The 20,614-nt window shown below is 36.6% G+C and overlaps 1 protein-coding gene across 3 annotated transcripts; it reads right to left on the minus strand.

The window, feature by feature from the left end:
- Window positions 1-582: 582 nt before the first annotated feature.
- On the minus strand, window positions 583-20,158 carry LOC149847443 (small RNA degrading nuclease 5-like). 3 transcript variants are annotated; one of them, XR_016430383.1, is made up of 15 exons: window positions 19,906-20,141; window positions 16,946-17,002; window positions 16,796-16,861; window positions 12,217-12,350; window positions 11,683-11,795; window positions 11,035-11,142; window positions 10,873-10,943; window positions 10,213-10,272; window positions 7,831-7,886; window positions 7,205-7,265; window positions 6,808-7,075; window positions 6,344-6,525; window positions 5,941-6,236; window positions 3,504-3,633; window positions 583-791 (listed from the first exon to the last, which is right to left on the minus strand). XR_016430383.1 is itself a non-coding variant. In XM_089997026.1 (14 exons), the coding sequence occupies exons 1-14, from the start codon at window positions 20,122-20,124 to the stop codon at window positions 668-670; spliced, it is 1,815 nt and encodes a 604-aa protein (XP_089853152.1). In that variant the 5' UTR covers window positions 20,125-20,158; the 3' UTR covers window positions 583-667. The 3 variants fall into 3 exon arrangements, 2 of the variants coding, with proteins under 2 accessions (XP_089853152.1, XP_089853153.1); XM_089997026.1 differs by lacking the exon at window positions 3,504-3,633 and having other exon boundaries at window positions 19,906-20,158; XM_089997027.1 differs by lacking the exons at window positions 3,504-3,633; window positions 11,035-11,142 and having other exon boundaries at window positions 19,906-20,107.
- Between the last annotated feature and the right edge of the window lie 456 nt (window positions 20,159-20,614).

Genomic DNA, 20,614 nt, shown 5'->3' on the forward strand with positions numbered 1-20,614 from the left:
TTCATTTTTGGACCCCTTTAAAAAACCTAATTACTTGTCATAATCACATTATTCAAAAAGTGTTTCCTACCGAATAAACCATGTAGATCACATCCGTAACATTTGATCTACAAAAAAATTGAAAATTTTTGAAGAAAAGAGTGATTTCTATTCATTAGTTAATTACCCTTATTAATAGCCAATATATATAGGCTCAGTCTAGGTTGGACCTCGTCAAAAAAGAGATAGCTGTCAAGGTAAGTGTGTGTGTATATATATATATATATATATATATATATATATATATATATATATATATATATATATATATATATATATAGCAAAAGAGAGAGGTTTCATCAAACACCCATTTCTGTTCGATTCAAATCAGACGTGCACACCCCGCTGATCGTGCAGTGGTGTGCACTAAACATGTGAAAAAAGAGCCTTTAATAGCAGTCACGCGCCACTAAAGGCCCCCAAGGCATTACTGGCGGTCAGCAGCTGCGCTAATTCCCCTTTTCGTGCAAAATCAGATGTGCTTCAGCGTCCGATCTCATTTGAAGGTAACGTTGTTCGGCATTACCCTGTTTCCTATATATATATATATCACGAATGCTAGATTGAAAATTCTACGCAATTACATAAAGAATCAAAAGAATGCAATAAAGACTAATGAACCAAATAATTAGTGTTTCACAGATACAAAACAAAGTGCAACTTCTGCTTGGGCTTGAAGTTCGGACAAAACCTTTGTCAAATTTTCACGACAGATTGTGTGGTCACTATTCTCACGAAGCATTTGCCGCAATCTGTAAAAATTTAAATACCATACTCAGTATCCTTTTTTTAGAAAGAATATTCAGTATCTTTTATTGAATCATTAAAGGACATCCGACCATACTACAAAAAGAAAAAGAAAAAACATATATTTTACAATAATCAGCTACTGGATCACAAATTTGAAAATCATGAATCCCGACTTCATGGAAAGATACAAGTGCCAATCTTGAAACACTTTAATGACAGTAAGATCTCTCTCTCTCTCTCTCTCTCTCTCTCTCTCTCTCTCTCTCTCTCTCTCTCTCTCTCTTAATTTAAACAAAAAAAATTCAATTTCTCCCAAGTAATTCTGGGGTTTAGTATCATCAAATAATCCTATAAAAAACGATTTTGCATTAAGATTCTTTATAGTTACATCCAAGGTTGTAAGTATCGTATTGTTACCCATATTGGTCGGCCCCAAAGTAACACCATATCGTATCATAAATTTTTAATAAAAAATTTTCAAAAAATCCAAGAAACCAAAAAAATCAAGAAATGTAAAAAAAAAAGCAAAAAATATAAAAAAAAATCATCACATAAACCAGTGATGAATTGCACAAAATACAACCATAAAATCACATATGAAGCATTTGTCCCTATAAGCCGCATAACACATCATCAAACATCAACTAATATAGAATCATAGATAATATTTTATGCATATTTCACAAGAACAAAGCAAAATATTAAATATCTTGCAATTAAGAACATGCCACAAGACTCAAACTTTTCATATTACATAAACAAAAATATTATGGCAATAGTTGCACTCGATTTTCAATCGGTTTTCACTCATTACTTGAGTGTCTCATTGACATGCCGAATCATTTTATGATATCTTTGTTGGAGTGTGGAGCCTGATTTCTACCTTGATATAAATCTTTAATTTTTAGGGGAGTAGCTTTGTAATTTTACTCATAATAAAGACTTTTTGCCGTAACACATTTTCTTGAGTGAAAAAATGGTGGAAATGCATTTTTTTTACCTTAACTCACTTCTTTTGGTGAAAAAAGGTGAAAATGCACTTCTAATGGCCTCTAAACAAATGAAGAAGTCGGCCTCAAAAGGTATTTAAAACCAAAAATAAAAAAAATAACTTTCGGCCTTTTTAAAATGCACCGAAGATGTTTCATACAATACGGCACGCTACAGGAGTGTATCCTACGATACACCTGATACTGGTACAAATCATATCGCAAAACCCAAAAGCAATGTTGTGAAAAGCGTTGAGGCGTAGCGAGGTGCTCCACCAAAATCTGAGGCAAAGCGTAAGCCTCGAGGCGTAAAGCGTAAGCCTCAAAAAAATTAACTTAAAAAACTATAAAAAATATCTAAAATTATAAATAAATAAAAAATGCTCTGAAACAGAGTAATAGAAAGTGGAACTAGGAAATGAAGCCAAGAATCAATCATAAAAGCACAAACATGTTCCAACAATAGGCAAGGAAAATGTGGTATAGAAGGGAAATAAAGACGAGAAAAAAAATGAATTTTCAAACTCTGCAAGCAAATCAATGCCTACCTTCTGTGTGATTTGATACCAGAAAGAAAGGAAAAAGAAAGGTGAATGGATCAGAAGATACTCATATTCAAGTATTCTTGACTGGAAGCACAACCATGACGAAAACAGAAGGTTGATTTAACCTTTTGCAGTATGAGGAACCATACACATGTCAGCATAAATTACTGCAAGGAATGGTCATGATCAGTTCATATTGTAGTAAAGTAGACATCCACTATTCAGATTTTGACTTCATGAGAATGCCATACCTCTCAGCTGCTTTAGCTATTTAATGAAATGGTATTCTTTCTATACATGACAAAGATTAGAGAGGAGTGAGCAAAGGTGTTGTTGAATTTAAGGAATAAAAGAGGCCATGACAATGTTTGAATTATCAACATTATAACTGATTTTCAAAAGCTTCAGATTAAGAATATAAAAATTGGAAAAATACCATAACATTGGCACCAATGCTTGTGGCCACAGCAAATAAAGGAGCCTTTGGATGCTCTTGTGGAAGTGGTGACGACGGTGGCGAAGGAGGAGCGTGAAGAGAGGGAGAGCGAGTGGGAGAGGAGAGGGAGAGCGTGCGTGAAGGAGGAACTAGGTTAAAATTGCTTTTTAACCTAGCCGAAACCCTATTTTATGGTCAAATGAGGGCTTTGACCCTCATTTGACCATGAAAACTTAAGGTGTACGCATCAGCGTGAGGCGTGCGCCTCAAGGCGTATGAGGTGCACGCCTCGGGGCTTTTGCGCTTTGTACGTGCGCCTCAAGGCTTAAAGCCCCTCGCTTTGAGGCAAGGCGCGCTTTTTGCGCCACTGCCCAAAAGTAACGATATGTATTGTATTATACCGTACCATACAATATGGTATGATACTTACAACACTGGTTACATCTTCAATCAAGATAACAATCAAACTCTGTTGAACAAAATCCAACACTAAAGTCCACCTCTTTTGATTAGCCATGAAAGTTCATTTAATCAGATCACAGCCAAAACTTGTTAAGGATACTCCTTTTGAACTTCCATTGTTCTTAGAATGCTTTATCTTAGCTCTTTGAATATTAGAGTAATGAACGTCATTAAATCCAAATCCTCTTATATGAAAGGATGATTGCATGCCACTAACAATATAAATACTATTAAGCAATCCAGTAGTGAAGTATGATAGCCTGATCAACTTGAGCAATATACCTCACTAACACTTTATCACCCTTATCATACGGTTTTGATGAGTGTTTATAGCTATTTCCTTCTCACACCCTGGAATAGCTAGATCTAGTGATCTAGTACACTTTAAAGCACCTCTTACCATGGAAGGCTCCTATCCCAAAAATAGACATATTAATGATGATCAATCACCCCAAAAATTCATCAAGCTCACAAATCTTTATACCTCCACAACCATCACTGATGTGTGTAATAAGATTACCATGTGATGAGACATTCACTGAATAATTAGGCACCGGCTCCAGTAATGATGAGTAAAGAATTCTACATGAAACCAATCTTAAGCAACCTTAAGTTGCCAGATTCCAAGTAGAGAAGTTACATGGTGACTGAATATTTTCAAAGGTCAAACAATCAACATAAGCCTGCCATGCACCATCACAGCACACTTAGCACGCCTATTGCTGACACGATACTGGACACACCATGACAATTCATGGATACAGTCAAACCTATTGGACACAGTCAACATGTCCCTAAGCTCATCCATTTTTTTTTATTTCAATTGTTCATTTTGTGCATGATTTTTATCTTAAAGTTTGTCATTGATTACATGTCATGTGAGCTTTCAACTTGGTTACAATCAATATTTATAATTGTAATTATTTAGAATTTGCACTGAAAACTGTATTCATGATTTATTGCTTTAAGAATTTTGAATATATATATCTTAGCCTTATCAGTGTGTCCTAGTTTTACACAACTCTCGTGTGTCTCCATGTCTATGTGACACAGGCCATGCATGCAATGTGAGTGAATTCAAGAAACTAAAATATGAAAATTCTTGGCATAGTTATCTCTGCAAGTTCATGTGGCAGCAAAAATTATGGGATATTCCTTTCCATCATGACCATGCAATCATGAATCATTTTCCTTCCAATTAAGCTAACAGACTGGTACTGTCAAGCATATTCACACCACCCATCCAGATTGTCCTATGGATTCTATGTTGGACCATTTGTACACCTGCCCCCTTCATATGGTAGCAATTCCTCACTACCCCATCACCCATCACTGCCATGGCATTCAACTGGAAGTTGATATTGCAGAAAGCTGAATCAAACACCACAGGCAAAAAAGGGCATGAAGTTCATCAGTTTTGATTTTAGCTTAACCTTTCCCTTGTCCCTTTCAAATGTACAGGCTTCTAATTTAGTCATTTGAATTATGTTCTCTATGCATGAAATCAGTGGTCATCATACAAACTACCATGAATGCTACCAGCCTCAAGGCCTCCTGATCCTTGTTTTCCTTCCACACAGTCAAGGAACAGTTTAGGTACATATGTGCTTATTTTATAGTTTCCTAGTCATAGAGATATTTTAGTCATTCTTTTCATATCAAACACGTGATCTATGTAAAGTGATCTTCCCCAATACCTGGTCAACAAGAACTATGGTTTCCCCCCTAGAATTTTCTCAGAAAAAAACCCTAACCAAAACAAAAGGACCTCCAAACGGGTGATGAGTATTGTCATTTGAGATTGAAAAAGCATATAAAAAATGAAGCTGAAGATCACTTGATGCTTGCAAGGAAATGGCAGAACCCAATATTGATATGGTTCCAAAATATACAGAAAAGGACAGCAATTTGCCAAATAAAATTACTTCACAAATGTTGAAGATCAATTAGCCTATAGTAATTTTTATGTTGTTTGATTGTCGCTCCTGTCTTATGTTCTCGATGATCATGTAGATCAACCCTTGTATTAGTGACAGTGAACGCATAGAGTGTAAGTGTAAGGGCCCAACCATTTCTGTACTAGGGTTATATGTCAATGTTGCAGTTGTTGAGCATGAAGTTTGTACCCAACCGTTCTTGGTAAGTGAGCTCTCTTCTTCCTTTTTGCCCCTCTTTCTTTCTTCTCCTCTCTCTTCTCTTCTTCCTCGTAATATATCTCTATTTTTTTACTTCAGCTATATCACCTGATCTAATAATGCAAGCTATACATAAACAATATGATATACCACATGAACAGTATGGCCTGTTTTATTCCACACAAACAAGTTCCACTTATGTATGACTATGCTGTGTATTGCATATTCAATTTCAGTCTCTTTAAATAGGCCACCCTTCATCCTTTTGTCATTTACCTTCTGAAAAGGATAAATTATGAAGATAACCCCTTCCCTCAAAAAACGCAAAAGCATTGATCTGGTTACAAGTATGCAAAAATATTCAGACATTATAACCAACAACTTGATCCCCCTTACCTATAATAGCCATCAAAATGGAAGATGCAGAGAAATAATTACTTGATGAAACTGCAGCATGGTAATATGAGTCACTACTGTAAGCCACAATTGGATACCTTTGCAAGAAGACTAATAAACCATATGGCACAAATTTAAAACAGTAAAAACAAAAAACAAATCAAACTTAACTTGATGGCATGAATTACCTTTGGACAATGGCAATATTGCCATGACCAGTTGACAGAATAAACATAGAATTAGTCGGTAATGTCGCATAAAGACTTTGGATCCTGGCATCCAAGCGGGTTAATATGCCCTCTAGTTCAGGTGTTATGGAACTTTTGACTGAGTTTCTTTCTCCAGAGTTGCCATTGCAGGTCAGTAAAGAGATCATCTCTGCAATTTGTTCACCTAGCTTTTCTCTGTCCTTTGCTTGCATTAGAAAATGTGAATTCAACTCTGAGAATTGGGCCCAAACAAAATTAACTTTCTCACTCTTTACCTGCAATGCAAGATGAAATATACACAGTGATTGCAATAATAGAAAATGAGAATACATGTACAACCAAAGTTTTGAAAATTAATAATAATAATATTGATAGTACGAACCTCTTTTTTTACTTTTTCAAGAGCATCTTCATCAGAAGACACTGGGATCGCATGGCATGGTCCAATCGCATAGCGTTTCAAAACAGATATGTTGTCAACTAGAGAACAAGACTGGCCATTTTCACTCAAAAGTGAGACCAATTTCTTCCTCAAGAACGGGCTTGGAGAACCCAATTCAGGACCTATCATGAAGATCAAAGCTTATTATGTTACATATTGAAAAGAAAGGGTTTAGCTGAAACACACATCAAAGATTTTATGGTACAGATCAGCAATCAAGTTTGAACAAGATAAGCTGTTTCTTTAGGCTACCTACAGTTTTTCTTTTTCAAAAATAGCATGGTGTAAAATTAATTGCATTGTCAACACCAAACGTTCATTATTTATGAATGCCTCTTTTAGAATAGTTCAATCCAATTTAGGAAATAACAGAATTATAACATCAGTCAAAACAAAGAAACTACCATGTATAATCTTCAGTAATACCAAGTCCATTGCAGCTCTTGCATCCTCCACACTATCATGCCCGGTTGTAGAATTTTGAATCTCTTGAGAAAGAAACTTCCTTGCAAGAACTCGTAAAGCTGGTTTAAAATGGGCACCACGATGATGCTTGTATAGGATGGCTGTATCAATCACAAGCTTATGTGAGATCTTCAATGCTAAAAGGTCATTCTCCAATGAGTGACCAACGAGGATGGTTTCCTTGTAAACAAGTTTTAGAAACTCTTCCTGATAATGGGCAAGCAAAGGAAATAGCACACATTAGCTGAGATACTTCTCATGTGATGCCACCATATCATACATAAAAACTATCATAAGATTGACAGAATAAAAAATATTCAAGTGACCTGAGTTAACCTGAATATCTTGTAGAGTGGTGGTTACAGCATTGAGCATTTCACAAGTAATTCCACTAAACCTGCACAATTTGGAAGAAAGTCACAATGATGCAATGGTGCATGAACACAAAACTTTGAAAAATAAATACCAAAAAACTGCAAAGGAAAACAATCAATTACTATGCATATTACAACTTAATCATATATTGGTTGACAAGAGATTTTCAGTCATGAGGATTTATGTAATTTATTTTTAGGGTGCATTTGTGCACAAACCACTCTTTCCTAATCTGAGAGTGGTAAGAAGAAAATCAACTTATCTTTTACCGTGTCACATCAATGCCCCTTATTCAGTCATCTTTACAAACAAAACATCTATTTGTGTTCTTAGGGCGGGGGGATCGGCTTGACAAATAATTATCATCTCGGACATGAGTTCCATTCATGTTTTATGCATGATACATGTAATATGACAAAGTGTCAATGAAATCCAGAAATCGGGCATGTGTAAGTTAGAAAAGTGTGACTGCCTAAACAGAGATAGGAAGATTTATTATGCAAACTGCCTCCACAATTATTCAGAAATACCAATTGTCTCTTAAACAAGCATTGAATAAAGATGAATACTTCTATTTCTTACATTACCTTGTGTTGTAATCAACAATATTATTAGAAGGCTTAACCAACTTATCAAGCACCACCTGCAAGATAAATAGGGTAAAATTAGCAATTTATAAACAATAGATCAGAAGACAAATAGCATATAGATTTATTATGCTAATACTTGAAAAGGACAAGCAGAAGAATATAGAAACTGAAGCAGCTATAGAGTTTGTAATTAACACTGGACTTGCATTGTAGAAATATTTAAGCAAACATCAAATCAGAAGTATGCCTATTACAAGTGTTCCAGGTGACCAATGGAACAGTATCAACACAGCTAAAAGAGATGGTGTCAAAAAGTTATTAATGAAATGTACAAAAGGCTAAAGTCAATCACGTAATAAGCATTTCATAATTAATGGATTACAAGAGTTATTTAACATAGAATTTCAAAATTAAATAATCAATGTGCTTGTCATTTCACACAAAATTATACTATTAGTTTAGTTAAACTGTTAAAAGGCAACTTGGTGAGCTTTATGAAATGAAAGCTCAAGCATTCTTTAGCATATTAGCCTTGAAATTGCTTACTCAAGATGTGATTACATCTTGTCTCAACATAAGTATGCTAGGGACTTGATTGCCAGAGCAGTAAGTAGAAGATACTATAGTTAATGCCCCAATTAAAGTTCTCATGAAACTTTGATCTACTGATAGAGAACTTCTCACTAACCTTAGCGTCACAGAAGTTAGTAGAAGAAACTATAGTGGATGCCCCAACTAAAGTTCTCATGAAACTTTGTTCTACTGATGGAGAATTTTCTATGTAACATCGACACGGCTAATGACCCACCATACTCATGTCAACACGCCTGGGTACGGGTACCAGGTACAGCACGGGTACATTGTGGGTCGGGACCAACTAGGACCCAACCCAAAATGCCATTTTTTTACCCGAAAAGGGAGAGAGAAGAGGAGAGAGGAGGAGAGAGAGGAGGAGGAGAGAGGAGAGGGAAGGAGATAGAGAGAGAAGAAGAAGAAGAAACGAAGGAGGAAGTGGTGGAGAGAGAGAGAGAGGAGGGGGGAGGTGTACCTGGGCCTTGTCTTCTTCTCCTTCCTCTTCTTGTCGAAGCCTTGAGAGAGAAAGAAAAAGGGACAACCGCTTTTACATTTTATTTTATAAAATTTCATGCCCCCTCCCTTTAAAAAAAAAATCATCCACACCCCAATCTTCCTAAAATATCATCCACACCTCCAATCTCCCCAAAATATATATAATATATATACAAAATAGATTGGGTCCAACCCGATCCAAAGTCCAAACAAATGATATGTATATATATAGCCATGTCCCCGTACCCATGTGACAAAATCCTCCACTAACCTTATCATGTACAAAAAGTTGATTGAGAGATTGATCTATCTAACATGTGAAGACCAGGTATAGCAAATGTTGTTTATGCTGTTAGTCAGTTGATCAAGGCTCTTAGATTAATCGATTTGGCTACTGCTGGATCATTTTATATGTTTGAGATACCATGAGTTATGTGTTATCCTTTTATTCTTCTAATTTAGAGAATAGGGTATATTCAAGTCCAGAATTTGGAGGATCGACCCATGATAGGAGCTTTACTATTGGTATTTGTACTTTTCTTGGAAACTCCTTGCTCTCTTGGAAAAAAGAAAACAAAAATCAGCAGCCTATGTCCAAATGAACTATAAAGACTGAGTGGTCATGTCCCAAACTATTTCTAAGATTGAGTGGCTTTGTTGGTTGCTTGTTGACCTAGGTGTTATCATGTTTTTGGACTTATAACTCTTTATCATGATAATAAGTGTGATCAAAATGACAAAATCCAGAATCTTTAATGGTTGACTGCTGTTATGCACGAAAGCCAACAAGAGTTCCTTGCTTGAACAGTTTCTCTCCCTTAAGTACCTTTTTTAGTAGATTGCTGATTTCTCTACAAAGTCTCATTCAATGTCACAGAACCGAACCTTTGTCTCCAAACTCTCAATGGTGCTTCTTGCACTATTCAGATTTTGAGGAGTGTGGAAATACTCGTCTACATCCCTCCTTTTATTTGTGTGACTCTTGTCATATTTCTTTTGAAGAATATTACCCTTGTCATGTAAGGAATAATTTTAGACTTTTGTCTATATTACAGAGTAAGATGCGTTTAGTGTTTCCATTTATTTTGGGGGCATTTCATCGTTATTTCTACATTTATTTTTCACATTATAACATGCGGCATGTATAATGGGTTCATCTATCTCCTTAATAAGATTAACAGGAATAAGAGAAGCTTTTTCCCTCTCAAATTTCCAGTCTACATAGGCACCATATATCTTCTGCTAGCCATTGTAGAAGTGCATGCAAAAACAACTTTTGGCAAGTAACAATAATAAAAAGGGAGTAGATACCTTTCCTTCTTTGTCCACCAGTGTCACCCTTGTAAGTTCTAGGCCATTCACTGTGACACACTGATGTCAAAAACACCAAAAAATTACAATCAAAATACAATCAGAGAGAGATTAAAAAAACTTATAAGCATTCCTTAAACATCTAACCCAATAGTCACTTATAGACATCCCGGCAAACAAAGAACCTAAAGATGAATAAAAAAATCGTGTAGAATATTAAGCATGACAGATGAAATGATGCCGTAAGAATTTCAAGTAATGCATTGTAAACGGGAAGAACTAACCCATGCTGAAGGTTCAAATAACATGATGGCCAAGCACTTAGCATTATGCTATCAAGAAAGAGAAACTATTATATGGATATTACACAGCATAGAATCCATACTTTCAGAAATTCAATATCTGATGAGATTTAAACTGGAAAGATTAACCAAAGATAAAGATCATGCTAGCAAGGACTATCTCTATGCTACCAGAAAGCATACAATATCATCAGCATCCAAGTTATCAGTCCCTAAGTCAAAAATATTTTTTGTATTTGCATAAAGAAAAATTCCAGCAAAGCCTGGAAGCATTCCTTAAGAATAAGTAAGCATTGAAATGTAATAAACCTACAAAAAAAGGCAAAAAAGAAAAAAAAAAAACTGTTGCAATTTTTACCATCTCGCAGTCAACAGCAAGCATGTCATAGAATCTGGAACCTAAGGAGGCAGGAACGGTTGAGACAAAACCTACAGAAATAATATTAGAACATGATGAGAAAAATAGATAATAATACGAATAAAATTCAAGGAAAACAAAAACAAACCACTTCAATGTCACCTGGTTGAGTACAACAATATCCATTTTCTTCCAACTCTTTGTTTGTTAGAGTGTAATATGAAGCTGGAAATGGAGGTTCTTTTGGATTTTCTAAAGTAGGCAAAGTATCTGAACATGAAATACAGATAGATGGACCATAAATTTTTTATACAGTAGCTTCAGCAAGATAATTGGGTCAGAACAGTTCACTTTCAAAAATTACATAAGGGAATAAAGGCATTACTTCTTGTAGCATAGGACTAAAATTTAAAAAAAGAGGTGCGGGCCTCCCATAAGCTTAGATAAGCTAATCAGACATCATAAAAATGCACAAACATGTGTTTCCTCTCACAAGCAAGATAATTCAAACACAGAGGTGCACACCGACACTCCACCTCTCTCCCAAACATGTGTGCACACGCGCCAGCACACATGCATGAACATGTGTTCAAACACATACAAGAGATAGAGAGAGAGCTTTGCATGTGTGCAAGCACAAGCATGTTTGTGGATCATCAATAATTATGAGATGAATAATCAAAGCATCTGAAACCAAGACACAAGCATATGCACGACACATGTTCAATTTTTCAAAAAATCATGTGCATATTCAATAAAAGAACCAACAAATATAGATATCTAAGTAACTATGGGATAAAGTAGCAAAACCTAGTTTTGTAGTCTCTTCAGATGTCTGAACAGCTGAAGATATCTCCTGATATTTTCTTTTTTGTTTGCACGTCAAAAGTGCATCAATTGTTTGCATTCCATCTAGTATACAACTGCCATGTTGAGAACAATTCAATGAGTGTTCTTATTAGAAACAGATTAGCTCACATACAGCTACTGAAGAGAGAATTTAAACTCAGAGGTATACCAATCCTGTGACAGAAATGATATGATTTCACTGAAAATGGAGAACATTGCCAGTCAAAGATTTTGAATGGCCCAGGTCCAAAGTGGCAGTTATATTGCTATACAAACTGATGAATGAAGCAACTTTAGTAGAGGTTTCCAGGAAATGCTTCTCTCAGTGACAAGCATCACAAGAACAATGGTCAGTGACGGAAAGAAGGTGATTTAATATGAAAACTTTAGCCACTGTATCTACCACTGGTGCATTGTAAAATTGCAGGATATCGACAAATACAATGAAATCAGGCAGTGGTGTGATTTGCAAATTGGAGAACTCATGCCACTCACCTAAGAGCTAAAACTGGCATTGGATTTCCACAACAGTCCTTGAGGCCATCAAGTAGACAGGACTGTGACATGTATAGTTGTGCATCAAGGCCTGGAACATATAGCAGCACTACTTTTGAGATAAGTGGTTTATTCTGCAAATAATAAGGGAAAAGACTATAAATAAAGGAAACACAAAGTGTTTATAACAAATTACCATCAAACCCTAAAATCAGAACAGCCTGAAGCACTATCTGTTGAAAAGTTGAAAAGTTGCAAAGCATACAAAATGAAACTAATGACTTTGATTATCATATGTTGTCTAAACCTAATAGGGTTTTGTGGCAAACAGTAATCTCATTCATATCCCAAAGAATGTAAAGGAAGCTTTGGAAGTTCCATAGTGAAAAGATATAATGGTCAATGAAATGAAAGCACTTGGAAAGAAAAGTTCTTGCGGCCTACCCTTAGCAAGAAGGGAGTGAGAAGTAACTACATACTGAAGTTAAATCGCAATAGGTTGGTTGAAAAGAGCAACATGCAGACCTACAGAGTTGATTATCAAGAGACTTTCACTTTTAAAGCTAAGTTGAATTCCATTTTTGTCATTCTTGTGCTTACAACACATCAAGACATAAACCACTTAACCAACTTTATGTAACAAATTTCTTTCTTCACAGTGACCTTCAAGAAGTTTATGTGGCTTCTTCCCCTAGTTTCACACATAACAGAGGGAACCAAATGATCTGTAGGATATGGAAAACCATTTGTAGAACACATGGTTTAACAGGTTTAGCATAATTATTTCAAATTTTGGTTGGAAGATTTTGCTCAACATGTGTAATAAAGGGCTCAAGTATTGTTCTTGTGATGCTTGTCACCGAGAGAAGCATTTCCAGGAAACGTCTACTAAAGTTTCTTCATTCATGAGTTAGAGAAGCAATATAACTGCCCAAACTGGATCAGATCCCAGACCCGCCCAGGTCCAATGAAGGTCCAACCAAAAGCAAGTGATTAATGTTGTAGACAATTGGTTGGAAAAATCAAGGCATATAGAATTTTTGAGCAAGTTCAGAATCTGTGAACCCATTTTAGAAGGATGCATATTAAAAATCTATAACGCCAATCAATTTATTTCAAACAGAAACAATCTTGATCATACGTGAACCTAGTACAAGAAACAAGCAGATCAACATTTAAACCAACACATCTAATTTAAACAAAATTAAAATCTCAACAAAAGTCCTTAAAAGAAATTAGATCTTTTTATGTTCATCTAAAACCCAAATCAGAAAACTGATACCCGAATCAGCAAAGACAGTCATTGTTCCGCCCGTATCACAGGGGGTGTACCCGGAGTGATACAACTATTCCTATACAAGGTGGCGATAGCCCCTATTCGAGTCTAAAGCCACTCACCCTATGGTAACTACGCTCACTGATTCCCTATGTCACATGGGTGCGGGTGCGGGTGCGGGTGCGGGTGCGACACGGGTGCGGCACAATTTTAAAATTTTTGGACACGGGGACTCGGCAAAAAATATATATATATATATAATTTTATTTTATTTTATTTTTTAAATGCCACAGGTGTCTGTGCACAGTCACAGACTGTGACTGTGCACTGTGCACAGGCACAGCACTGTGCACAGTCACAGACTGTGCACAGTGCACACTGCAAAGACTGTGCACACTGCAAAGACTGCACAGTCACAGTGCCTTTTTTATATATATTTTTTTAAATAAAAAATATAAAAAATTAGTTTTTTAGGGACATTTTTGGACTCGGTCAAAGTTGACCGAGTCCAAAATGTGGACGGACTCGGCCTGGACTCGTTGACCGAGTCCGACTCGGCGTTGACCGAGTCCGGGCCGAGTCCGAAGCCGCACCCGTGTCGGGACGTGTCGACTCGGGTGCGGCACCTCCTTAGCCGAGTCCGTGTGACATAGCTGATTCCACTTTTTGACAAATTGCAAAAATTTGAATGGGAGACATTCAGACAGACTTAAGAAAAAACAGGAAGAGGACATCAGAACTGGTTTAAAGAAATAAAAAATTATTGTGTGTTCACCCACATCCGGAGCAACCAAGAAAAGTTGGTCGTCGGACGTCAATGGATTTCAAAAACGCAGAGTCTCAGACTCGTCCGAACATTAGTGGATGAGAGAGGAGAGCGAATCGAAAGAGAGAGGTCGTCGGACGTCAGTGGATGAGAGAGGAGAACATACCTGAACAGAGACATTGCCAACGTCGCTCGAGAAGGTCTTCGGTCGTCGGACGTAAACAAAGGAGGAGGTCGTCAGTGGCCGAAAATGAGAAAGAGAGAGAGGGAAAGAGAGGAGTCGGGTGAAAAACAAAACCCTAAGCCTTCATTTTTTATGTTTTCACGATTTTTTTAAAATATCCATTTTGCCCTTATTCAGAAAAATATTTTCTTTTAGTTTCTTGTTTTTCACGTGTTAATTTCATTTTTAAAAAGGGCAAAATAGATATTTCATAAATGTGTACCCCTTTAAAGGGGGACGCGTTTCTTCTTTTTTACGTGTGCTTCCCTATGCGTTTCGGAAGCGCCGCATTTTGCGCTTCCGAAGCGCGTCTCGAGGAAGCGCGCTTCCCCTGATACATGTGTGTTTCCGGTAACTCTGGTTCAGATGGTTGACATCTTTGTTCCAACTTGAGAGAGAATGTTTATAGAGAGTCAGAGACTCATAGTGGTCCACTTTTGAGCTGACATCGAAAAGGATGAAATGCATGCAGGCTTTACTAGAAAGGTTAAAACCAATGTCGTAACTATCGTACTGTATCGTACGATATGTATTGTTACTATGGGCAAAGCAATACAATATACACTCGATACGAGTGTATTGTATATGTATTGTACATGTATCGTGTTGTATTGTACAATACACCTTTGGTGCACTTTAAAAAGGGTCAAAACTTGTTTTTTTTTAAAGACCTATTGAAGGCCGACTTTCTCATTTGTGTAGATGTCATTAGAGGGGTATCCACGCACCCTATGAGTCATGAAAGCGATTTGGGGGCCGATCCATGCGCAAGGGAAAGGGTTTTTACAGGCTCAAGTAAGAGTGTATTTCCACTATTTTTCACTCAAGGAAGTGGATTAAGGTAAAAAAATCTCTATTATGAGTAAAATTACAAAACTAATCTCCAAAAAAAATTTGCCTCAGGGGCACACGACCCTGAATCCCCACCTTACGAGCAGGAGGTGTTGCCCCCCTTCAAACCCCTACTAACTTACTGCAAAGTTAGATTCATAGAAATTAGAGATTTATATCAAGGTAGAAATCAGGCTCCACACTCCAACAAAGATGGCATCAGATGAACCAGCATCGCAATGGGGCACTCAAGTAATGGGAGGAAACCAATTAAAAATCGAGTGCAACTATTGTCATAATATTTTTGTTTATGTAATATGAAAGTATGATTCTTGTAGCATGTTCTTAATTGCAAGATATTTAATATTTTGCATTGTTCTTGTGATGTCTTATGCAGTTCATAGAGACATAAATTCTTTATATGTGATTTTATGGTTTTATTTTGTGTAATTCATTATTGTTTCATGTGCTATGATTTTTTAGAATTTTTGCTATTTTTTCTGATTTTTTATGATTTTTTTAGAAATTTTGAAAAAAAATATGTGGTTGTTTATGATATGTATCTCATTTTGGGCCCGACCGATATGGGTAATGATACGATACTTACAACCTTGGTTAAAACAATTAATGTCATCATTTTAATCTTTCTATTAAAAAGATCTTGGTTGTGTGATAGTATGTCCTCATCTTTTTCTTTCTCCCTTCTTCCCTCCCTCTCTCTTATCTCTCTTCTCTCTCTCTTTTCTTACTTTCTCTACTCTTCTAAAACCATTTCTAGCCACCCACAAATGCACCTACTAACTAAACTCAATAACCTTCAGAATTGAATATCTGTAAGTCAGTTTCAAGTGTTCTGAAATCATAAACTTCAGGTCTAGGCAAGAAAGGATGCATGTTGACTAAACTACCCCTAATATTAGCATCTGTAACGTGTGGTCATACTAATAGGGGGAGGTCAATCTGTATTGTGCCAACGTGATGTTAAATACATTAGAGTTAGATTGGTTAGGTAAGTTTGGTTGCACCAAGAAATGCAATGAAGAAGTGTGAAATAATTTAAACATCATTAGAGGATTAGAACTCTATCAATGCTAACCAATAAGAGCAACTCATCCTGAATCCACAATCTGTTCTACTTGTGATATCAACTTCAACGCCAGAAGCTTATATCACACTTAATAATGTATAGATGAATAGAGATAAAGGCTATTCCCTTTAAATACGACTGGTGTAACCTGAATTTCCTAAAGGTAAACAGGTAAATATCTTTTCACTACAAGAAAAACATAACTATGCATATTTTGTTATTTTTGGGAGGAAAAAAGAATAGCATGGCAGCATGAACTATCATTAAAGGAAAACGAAGTTTCAACAAAGCCAAACAAGTTTATAAGGTTATACTATTCTAAGTTACCCCTTCACTATCAACATTCTTGAAGTGGAAAAGGACATTATAGTGTTAAAAATATGTGAAGGAAATTACTTTTATAAAGACCCATGCTGGCATGACACCTTCTCCAAGGACCCAGGTGACAAGTCCCTGAACATCCTGCTTACCATTTTAAACTATAAGTATTAGAGATAAAAATAATGGAAAAATTAGCAATGTGCTTCAATAGAAAAATAAATAGACCTCTAGATTTAAAGTTGACTTAGCACTTGGAGCCTTGATAACAGCTTCTGCTTTTCCCTGCATATGGTAAAACAATGAAAACGGAGTCCACCAGTGCATGTCTATTTGGACCAGAATAAATTATCAACAACCAAATTTAAACTTCTTAAATTACAATAAATAAAGTTGCAATAAATTCAACTAATTTCAGAATTTACCATAAATTTGAGGTATTGCCAACATTCCTCCAATCATCTCAAAATAAATCAATTTTGTGGCATTTTTTCTAACTTGCAAATTTTGTGGCATTTTTTCGAAAAAAAAAATCAATTCTCCTGAAATTTCATAAGTTTTGCAATTGAGACTTTGGGTTTAGATCTGTTGAATAGTATAATACGCTTCTGTATAATACGTATAATATTACTTGTCTTTTGGCCTACCCCTCTCTTAATGATCTTGTACATATCATTGTTTATTAGGGATAATGTTGTAAATTGTCAGGTGGTTATGGGGTCAACAGAATTTGTCGTGTAGTGAGCCCAAGAGGGTCGAACCCCTTTTATGTGTATTTCTTCTTTGGGTTTCTTACTAATGAAACTAATGAAGTTCTCTCTAAGTTATTGCCTTTCATTGCTCTTGTGATTTCTTCTACATTTGATTCAAGATGGTATCAGAGCATTATTGAAATTAAATTTGAGCAGTGGGAGGATGAATCTGTGATAGAAGGCTTCATTCGTGCTACAGTTCCAGGTAGTCTCGTTTCGCATGCCCTACACTGGACGTCCATTTGATTGGGGGATTTTAGAGGATTGAGGTAGAGATTGTTAGATGCTGATTTTAGAAGTCATATAAATCAAAAATTGCATCCATTGGATTAGTTTTCGAATTTTGGTGGATTTTCCTCTGTTTTCTGTCAAAGGCAATGAATAGTATTCCGAATTTAAAAACTGCCTATTTTGAGTTTATTGGTGGTGTTTGAGGCCTCTAATTTGATGCATTCTGGTCATTTTTTGTATAGAAGGCTGTGCATATCAGTTTTGCATCGTATTTTGGGGTTTTTGTTGAGCTTTGTGCATCATTTTTAAAGGACTTCTTAGACGTCACCTTTGATTGGGTGATATTTTCATTAGTGTCTCCAAAGGCGTGTGGGTTGCCTATCTATGGTGTTAAGGGATTACTAACCAGTATACAGTGCCTCCGTGGCTGATTTTCATGTGTTTTGATTGGTCTTTATGATCACTATTGCTGGTTTTGGGGATCAGTAAACTGTTTTTGCCTATTAGTGTAGTATTTTGGATGCTTGTGAGATTTGGGTATTTCTGTGGATGGTTATGATTGGCAGCTGAATTATTTTTTGTGTTGTGGTGTGTCACCTAGCACTTTGTTGTGGAAGTTGGCATAATTTTGTGTGGTTGGCAGTCATCGTTACTATAGCAGTTGTGGTGTAATGGAAAGCAGCATTGTTTGTTGTTTGGGAGTGTGTGCTGCTATTTGTTTTTTGTGTGAAAGAATATTGACTTTTGTAGTTTAGGGGTTGTGTGAGGTATGGAGAAAAAAGGAAATCAAATTGTGAAGTTGGACGGGACAAACTATGATAATTGGGTTGATTTAGTAACAGTCATAATCGTTGGAAAGGGGTTGGGTGGCTATCTTTATGGGGCCAAAGTTAAATCGAAGATTGCAGATACCGATTATGAGAAACTATTGGAAGAATGGATAGTAAATAATGCATGTGTAAAAGCTCGGATATTAGGTTCAGTAGAACAGAAGATATCTATGAACCTCTCAAATTTTGAGGAGGGTAAAGAAGCATGGTCAAATCTCAAACAAGTTTACAAGAAAGAGAAGTGAACTAGACAATACTAGCTCACTCCAGAATTGAGAGATATGCATCAAGGAAACAATTCAGTTGAGGAATTCTATTCTGATATGGAAAGAGTTTGGGATGCACTTGCATTCATGGAGGGTCAAACCAAATATGAGAGGTGTGAGAAGTGCACCTCATATCAAACTTGTTTGGAGCTTCTTGATCAGCACAAGAAAACAACTAAGGTTATTGAGTTTCTTATGGCACTTCAACTAGAGTTTGACAGGGTGAGGAGTTCCATATTGCATTGTCCACTTTTGCCCTCGATTACCAATATCCTAACTGCATTGATTGTAGTAGAGACTAAGATAAAGTATCTTAAAATCTATTCATCCAGGAACAGTGTTATTGTAGTCTCTCAGCAATCTGCAGACATATTTAGTGGTAAAGGTGGTGGAAGAGCTGGAGGAGTATCTTCTGATGGTGAGGACACTAAGCCCAAGGATGACCACACTGATATTGGTGTTCAGACTGTTAGTTCATCAACTAAGAGATCTTCAGAAGCTTCAGTTGCTAGAGATCTAAAGGGTGAGAGCACACACGTATATAGCATCAAACAGAAAGAGAAAACGGAAAAGGTGGGAGCAAAACATTACAATCCAACCCCAACCAAAACTCAAAGAGTACCAGAAAATACACGCCCCCCCCCCCCCCCGCCACACACACACACACACAAAGAATAAAAAGCAGAACAGAACCCATATACATAGTTCCTTCTCCCCCAATCACAAAAACCTACCAACTACACAAATTCCAATATCCCCACATACACCAACCGATGATAAAGTGAATAAGAAATCAAGAAAACCACCAATATCTCTCCATGAGAGAGAGAGAGAGAGAAACTCCCTCTTCCTCAATCAGAAGAATCAACAATTTATACAAATCCCAGCATCCCCGCATACACCAATCCACGGCAAAGCGGAAAAAGAAACCAGCCAATATCAACTCAAAGAGAGAGAGAGAGAGAGAGCAACTCCCTCTCCCTCAATCAGAAGACCCAAGAATCTATACGAATTCCAGCATCCCCACATACACCAACCAACGGTAAAGTGAATAAGAAGCCAAGAAAACCACCAATATCAACTCAAAGAGAGAGAGAGAGAGAGAGCACCTCCGGGCCGTACACGTCGAAGTAACGGCCGCTCTCCTTCCCCATGGAAGAGGAAGAGACGCCGTTGTAGTTGGGGTGAAGGGTCTCGGCGTCTCGGTCGGAAGCTCGCCTCTTCTTCCCCATACAAACAGAAATAGAGGAGGAAAGCCTCCCATTCAATCTCGGACAACAACTAGAGAGGAACAGAGAAGCAGAGAAGGAGGAGACCTGAGACTGCATATATAATGCAACTCTCTCTCTCTCTCTCTCTCTCTCTCTCTCTCTCTATATATATATATATATATATATATATATATATATATATATATATATATATATATATACTTTTTCTATTATGTACTCCTATGCGTGGGAATTTGCTTCCCTATGAAAGAACCAAGTTACCCGCAGCCCAGTGGGAAGGCCGCGTCGCACGAAAGACAAATCGGTTCCGCTCATCCCCTAAATCATCCCTATCTTCGTACTCCTCCTCTGGATTTCATCGATGTAAGTTGTTTTGAACAAATGTGAGTCCGCAGATGCAATCTACATCATTCGTTTAATGAAGAACAAGATTTAAATCACGACTTTAGTAAAAAAATCAATGGTTGACAAAACACAAAATTTTATAATTTAAAAATCATATTTTTCATCAAAAAAATACAATCCAAATGTCAATTTTTATTAAATAGACATGTTGAATCCATCTTTAAGGTCAGATTTGATTAAA

This window comes from Nuphar pumila, chromosome 2 (genome assembly GCF_984573655.1).
Source record: "Nuphar pumila chromosome 2, dmNupPumi1.hap1.1, whole genome shotgun sequence".
NCBI classification, from domain to species: domain Eukaryota; kingdom Viridiplantae; phylum Streptophyta; class Magnoliopsida; order Nymphaeales; family Nymphaeaceae; genus Nuphar; species Nuphar pumila.